We start from the raw sequence: 6,945 nt of genomic DNA, 5'->3' as shown, positions 1-6,945 counted from the left end.
AAAGTTGGATAGCACTGCAAAAGAGTGGAAATTTTCAGGCTTCTATGGCCACCCTGAAGTGGCTAAGAGACCAAGTTCATGGTCCCTTCTCAGACATCTTGCTACATTGGCTCCGGATCCATAGTTATGTGTAGGGGACTTTAACGAAATTATTTCTGCTGTTGAAAAATCAAGCAAGACCATTAGGCCCCAGGGTCAAATGCAAGCCTTTCATCAAGCTCTAGAGGACAGTGGCCTAGTTGATTTGGGATTCATAGGGCCGAAATTTACTTGGTGCAATGGGAGAAATGGCGGAGATTTCACATGAGAAAGATTGGATAGGGTTGTAGCAACTATGGGGTAGAATGAGTTGTTTGATGTGGTGGAAGTGTTTGTTCTAGCCCGAAGTCAGTCTGACCATCATCCAATTATGGTGGACTTCTCTAGCACTAAGGATTTACAGTGGAGCAAATGTAGACGTTTCAGACATGAGGCTAGTTGGTCCAAGCAACTAGGCCATAAGGAAGTCATTAAGCAGGTATGGAGGAAAAAAGTTAAACATCCTGATCCCTGGAATAATTGATGAGTGCCAAAAAGTGTATATTTGGACCCCTTAATTTACATTAGTTAAACCTTTAGCTTTGTTATTTTCTGATATTTTTTTGTTAACTTTGGTGTTTTAGTGTTTTGCAGGACATTGAGATAAAATGATGATATTTTAGTGGAATTGCAAATAAATTGGACAAGTGGGGCCAATTCGTAGATGAAGTGAGAAAAGGCAAAAGTAAAAAATATGGAGAGAAATGCATATATATATATATATATATATATATATATATATATATATATATATATATATATATATATATATATATATATATATATATATATATATGGAAAAGACAAAAGATTTTTGCAATAGAGAGATGCGATTGCTCTCGGTTACAAGAAGTCAATAAATGCTAAGCTTTTCTTGATAAAAAGACAAGCACATGATTTCTTCCCAAGAAGGACAGCAGCACTAGCAGACCACACTCTTTCCAAAACAATGCAGCAGCTCATCTCTTCTTCCAAAGGAAGACCTGCAGCTATGTATATTTAGGTTGTCTCTTCTCTCCATAATAGGAATAAGACATACACGTGAAAGGGCACCAAACCGTGAAACACGGCATTGACCTGGCAGTGAAAGTAAAGAGAGGCTGAACGATAAAGCAAGGGGCAGAGGGCCATTTTTTAGACTTTTTGTTCAAACCCTAAGCTGAGCTATATATATTACGTTTTCTGTTGTAATTTAAGAGGGGTGGAGTGGGGCGCAGCCTCTCTTCTGCTGTTCACGCACCAAGTTTCCATTTTCTTGAATTTTCTTTGTAAGTCTTTTAATTTTTCTGCTTTTAATTCAAGGTTTTAGGTTTTATTTTTTTTATTATGTGTAGCTAAAATTTCATTTAGGGTTGAGGATGAAACCTCATCATTAAATAGATACTAAGTTTTCATGCTTGTTTATGCTATTTGAGTTTATGGGTTTTGATTTCTCATTGTTCTACTTCAATTATTGAGATTATTCTTGGATATCTCTTGTGATTTCCGGATACATGTGATGATTTGAGATAATTTCATTAAATTGATGGCTTGAGTTTTTATTTATCAAAATGTTGGATATTCGGTGTGTTTCATTCTACGGATACATTTGATGATTTAGTAAAAACTAGATATCTTTTGTGATTTGTGCAAGAATGGATTCATTGAATGATTTAAATGATTTTTGAAGCAAAGTAGAACAAACATAAGATTTGTATGTTAAGAACTTCAAATGGTGTGGATGAGTATGAGAATAGGTTGCTATGATTTGGTGAGTGTGGATTCCAAAACCCTAGACCCCTTTATTTTCATTATTTTTGTTTATGTTTTCTTTTGTTAAAAATCACTAAATTTGGAACTAGGTTAAAATAGGATTAGTTTGAATAGAGATTAATTTTTGCAACACAATTCCCTGTGTGATCGACCTCGCACTTGCAAAACGTTATATTGCAAACGATTCGTGCACTTGCGAGTATTATAATTTGCACAACAATAATATCCAAGGAAAATTATCTGGGTGTAGAAGGTCTCTAAAACAGTGGGTGAGAAAACAGATCAATATAGTGGAGGAAAAAATTCGGTAGAAAGAACAAGATCTCAAGGTAATTCAGATGCAAGATCATGATTTGCCGGAAATAGAAGGCCAATAAAAATCAGATTTGGATTCATTACTAGAGTAAGAGGAGCTGAAGTGGAGGCAGAGAGCTAAGGAAAGCTGGTTGGTGCACGGTGATCGCAATTCAAAATTTTTCCATGCCTGTGTAAACCAGAAGCACAACCAAAGCAGAATGAAGCAGATCAAGGATAAAGAGGGCAGGATGTGTTCATCAAAGGAAGAAATTGAAGAGGCCTTTGTAGATTATTTCAGTAACCTTTTCAAGGCTGAAGAATCTCTAGAGGTGGAAGCCTGTGTGGAGGTATTGGAAAGGAAGGTTACTGTAGCTATGAACCAGAAACTTTTGGCTGAATTCACCATCGAGGAGATTACAGTTGCTTTAAATCAAATGTCACCTCTGAAGGCACCGGGGCGAGACGGTTTTCCTGCATGCTTCTATCAACATAATTGGGCCACAGTGCACCCTGAGGTATGTTCTGCAATTTTACATTTCTTGAACTCGAGTTGCATGGATCCTAGCATTAACATAACACATATTGCCCTCATACCAAAAGTTGCTTCTCCGGGTTGTGTCACCGATTTCTGTCCAATTTCATTGTGCAATGTTGTTTATAAGTTGATATCCAGGTGTTGGCTAATAGGTTGAAATTAGTGTTGCCAGATATCATTTCCTGCTACCAAAGTGCTTTCATACCTGGTAGATTGATCATTGATAATGTTATTACTGCATATGAAACCATGCATTCTATGCAAACAAGGATGTGGAGCAAAGTGGGATTTATGGGAATTAAACTCGATATGAGCATTGAGCAAGGTGATGTGCAAATTTATTTACTCGCAAGTGCACGAATCGTATGTAGCATAGTACATGCAAGTGCGAGGTCGAATCCGCAAGGAAGTGTGTGTAAAGATAAGAATATCAATTTCTATTTAAATAAATTTTGTCTTAACCTAGAGCCAAAGATTTGGAATTTTTGTCAAACAAAACAATAAACTCAAATGACGTTGAATAAGAACAATTAATAAAAGCACTAAGGTTTCAGAATCCACCTTGCCAAATCAAAAACACATTCTTGTATTTTAATTATACACCCGATAAACAAATAAGTTTTATTCACTGTTCAAAGTTTCATAAAAATTATGTTAAATCATTCAATGAATCCAACATAATAACAAATCACAACGAATATCCAATTGAAATTAAATTATCCAATGTATCCGTTCAATGAACAAATCACAATGGATATCCTCTTTCAATCGAATCATTCGATGTATCCGTTTGGTTGAAACACAACAAATATCCAACTTTTAATAAATGGACATTCAATTAAAAGACATAAATCAAATAATTGAACTTGGACTTGAACAATATAGTGGTAAAAGAATTCGGGATTATATAAATAAAACAACAAGAACACGCTTTATCAATGATGAGGTTTCCTCTTCAACCTTAGTTGAAGATTTAACCTCTCATGGCTAAAGACAAAAGAATAACTAAAATATAAAACATGAGAAAATAGAATAGAACGATGAGGAAAAGATAAAGAGACAAAATAACATTTAAATAAATTAAGGCAATAAAATTGAAATAATGAAGAAAAGAAAGAAGAACTGAAACTAAATAACAGTAAATAAACTAAAGCGATTAAAATGACAAGAAAAAGAAAGAAGAACTAAAAATTTAATAACTTTAAATTGAAAGAACTATGAATGAAATATGAACTTACAAAAGAAAATACAAGAGCTAAGACAAGTGCTCTGAAGAAAAAGTGATGCTCTAAGTGGTGCCTAGTATGGGGTATTTATAACAGAAAATTAGGTTAAACCTAATTTTTACAAAATGGCACCTCTACCCATCTAAACCATAATAAGAGAAAAGAATGCTAGGTTTTAGGGTTATATTTTCAAAATGGCATCTCTACCCCTGAAAAACCCTAATAAGAGAAAAGAATGCTAGGGTTTAGAGTGTCTGCAGTTGCCAGGAGTAAGGAAATTCGCGTTCTTATATTGCAAGGCACTTATGACGTAGTAGACATTCAAATTAAAAAAATTTTATTTCACAATGATTTGTAGAATTTTGAATTAGCTTTCGAAAACCACTGATTTCGCTTTAATCCGATACTTGAACTGAAAGTTATGATCAAAATACTATGACTTGTGCATAACCTGAAATTTAATTTAATCTAATTTTGACTTCCAAAAGTTGCATTTTTCACTTTAAAAATACCGTTTTCTCTCCATGATCTGCAAAATACCAAAATACAAAAACTAACCAAAAACATTAAAAAATAACAAAGCTAAAGGTTTAACAAATGTGAATTAAGGGGTCTAAATATACAATATTTGGCACTCATCACAAGGCTTATGATTGAGTTGAGTGGAATTTTTTAGAAGAAGTCATGATCAGGTTGGGATTTGAGATGAGGTGGGTGCAATTAATCATGACCTACATTAGCTCTGTGACCTATTCAGTGGTAGTGAATGGAAACCTGGTGGGTAATATCCAACCAACGAGGGGAATAAGGAAAGGGGATCCTATCTCCCCCTACCTATTTCTCCTTTGCGTGGAAGTTTTAAGCACTTTACTTCATAAGGAAGAGCAAAGAGGGGTCATAACCGGGGTCCCCACCTCTCCTAAGGGTCCACATTTAAGCCATCTCTTTTTTGCGGATGATAGCCTACTGTTTTGTAAGGCTAATTCGGTGGAGTGGAGACAGTTAATGAAAATATTAGGAGTTTATGAAGCAAGATTGGGGCAGAAACTCAATTTGAATAAGACATCCATATTTTTTAGTAGGAATACCAGCAATGAGAGAAAGCAGGAAATTCTATTGCAATCGGGGTTGTCAGAGGCTACTAGAATTGATTCATATTTGGGGTTGCCTATTGTTGTTGGGAAATCTAAAAGACTGGCTTTCAATGATATTGTTGAGAGGGTATCCAAGAGGCTTAGTAATTGGAAGGTGAAGTTTCTCTCCTAGGCAGGGAAGAGGTGCTCTTGAAGGTGGTGGTACAAGCTATACCAACATATAGTATGGGAGTTTTTCAATTGCCAATATCTTTGTGTAAGGAGTTAAACAAAATGATGCAAAATTTTTGGTGGACCCATATGTCTAAAAGATCTCACATCCATTGGATGAGTTGGGAAAAAATGGGGTGGTCCAAATCAGTAGGAGGGCTTGGTTTCAGTGATTTAACCCTTTTCAACAAGGCTTTATTAGTTAAGCAAGGGTGGAGAATCTTACAAAACCCTTCATCCATGGTGGCACAGATTCTAAGGGTGAAATACTATCCTAACTCTTCTTTCCTGGAGGCTCAGTTGGGATCAAAGCCTTCCTTTGTTTGGAGCAGTTTATTTAACTCTAGGGATCTGCTTTTACAAGGACTAATTTGGAGGGTGGGAAATGAACAATCAATCAGGATTTGGGGAGATAAATGGCTGCCTACTCCAACAACTTTTGCAGTCCAATCTTCTCCTCAAATCCTCCCTACTAATGCCAAAGTGGAAGATCTAATAGACTCAGATTTGAAGGACTGGAACGTTGATCTAATAAAGGCAGTGTTTGTAGAGGAAGAAGCAAAAGTCATAATTAATATCCCTTTAAGTCCATGCTTGCCTAATGACAGGTTGATCTGGATGGAGACTAAACATGGTGGTTTTACCGTGAGAAGTGCCTATCATTTAGGCAAAGAATTGAAAGAAAGGGAAGAGGGGCAGTGTTCTAAAGTGGAGAAGGGTGAGGAGGTTTGGAAAGCCATTTGGGCTTTGGAGGTCCCTAATACAGTGAAACTATTTACATGGCAAGCATGCAACAATCTCCTACCGACAAAAGTAAATCTGTTCCACAAAAGGGTAGCTGACACAAAGCAATGCCCTTGTTATGGAATAGAGGATGAGACCATTTTTCATGCTTTGTGGGAGTGTCTGGCAGCTAGAGATGTGTGGCGCGAGGGGGGGGGGGGGGGAAAGCATCTTGTTTTCCAAAATGTCATTTTGCTGAAACAGATTTTAAAAACTTGTTTGCTTATTGTATGGGCAGGTTTAATAAGGAAGAATTAGCTTTGATGGCAGTTGTCTCAAGAAGAATCTGGCTTAGGCGTAATTCCTTGGTTTTTGAAGGCACATTTGCACATCCTGACAATGTCTTAAAGGATGCAGTTTCGGCCCAGGATGAGTATAGAAGATGTAATAAACAGGAACAAAGCTTACTGTTGGAAGGGGGGATCCCTCCTTGTAATCAGCACAACCAATGGACCCCCCCTCAAAATGGGGTCATAAAACTCAATTAGGATGCCTCTATAAATTCTAAGAAAGGTTGGATTGGATTGGGCATGGTTGCTAGAGATAGCAATAGAGAGGTCTTGAGAGCTAGGAGTGTAACAAAGGAGTTGATGGCGGATCCAAGTACAACAGAAGCGATGGCAGCTCTATGTGCTATGCATTTTTGTAAGGAAGCATGATTCTTTGAGGTCATATTTGAAGGGGATGCAGCCCAAGTAATTAAGGAGATTAACTCAGCTCCCCCATTTTTATCCAATATAGGCCGCTTTATTGAAAGCATTCATTTAGAGATGTCTTCGTTCAGATCTGTGGTGTTCTCTTTTATTCCTAGAGAATGTAATACTGCTGCGCACACACTTGCAAAGGAAGCCACAAGACAAAAGATAGAGATGAACTGGATAGGAGACTTTCCTTTCTGAGTATTAGGAGTATTGTAACTAGGGAACAACATGATCCCTAGATCCTCTTGTTGGGTCAATTCTTATTTTCT

General features: G+C 36.7%; 1 protein-coding gene across 1 annotated transcript; it reads left to right on the top strand.

Moving 5' to 3' along the window:
• Positions 1 to 2,345: 2,345 nt before the first annotated feature.
• LOC133852538 (uncharacterized) lies at positions 2,346 to 5,154 on the top strand. Its single transcript, XM_062289305.1, has 3 exons — positions 2,346 to 2,642; positions 2,801 to 2,987; positions 4,646 to 5,154. Exons 1-3 carry the CDS (start codon positions 2,346 to 2,348, stop codon positions 5,152 to 5,154), a joined length of 993 nt encoding a protein of 330 aa, XP_062145289.1.
• The last annotated feature ends 1,791 nt before the right edge of the window (positions 5,155 to 6,945 follow it).

The sequence above is a fragment of the Alnus glutinosa genome, chromosome 12 (genome assembly GCF_958979055.1).
Source record: "Alnus glutinosa chromosome 12, dhAlnGlut1.1, whole genome shotgun sequence".
Classification (NCBI taxonomy): domain Eukaryota; kingdom Viridiplantae; phylum Streptophyta; class Magnoliopsida; order Fagales; family Betulaceae; genus Alnus; species Alnus glutinosa.
This window is presented reverse-complemented; position numbering and strand designations above follow the sequence as displayed.

Bases quoted from the DNA above. Each gene is read 5' to 3' on its own strand.
- LOC133852538 (XM_062289305.1), top strand. From the start codon at position 2,346: ATGAAGCAGATCAAGGATAAAGAGGGCAGGATGTGTTCATCAAAGGAA. The intron at 2,643-2,800 runs GTATGTTCTGCA...GTTGATATCCAG, and splicing joins GGGCCACAGTGCACCCTGAG to GTGTTGGCTAATAGGTTGAA. The intron at 2,988-4,645 runs GTGATGTGCAAA...TGACCTATTCAG, and splicing joins CGATATGAGCATTGAGCAAG to TGGTAGTGAATGGAAACCTG.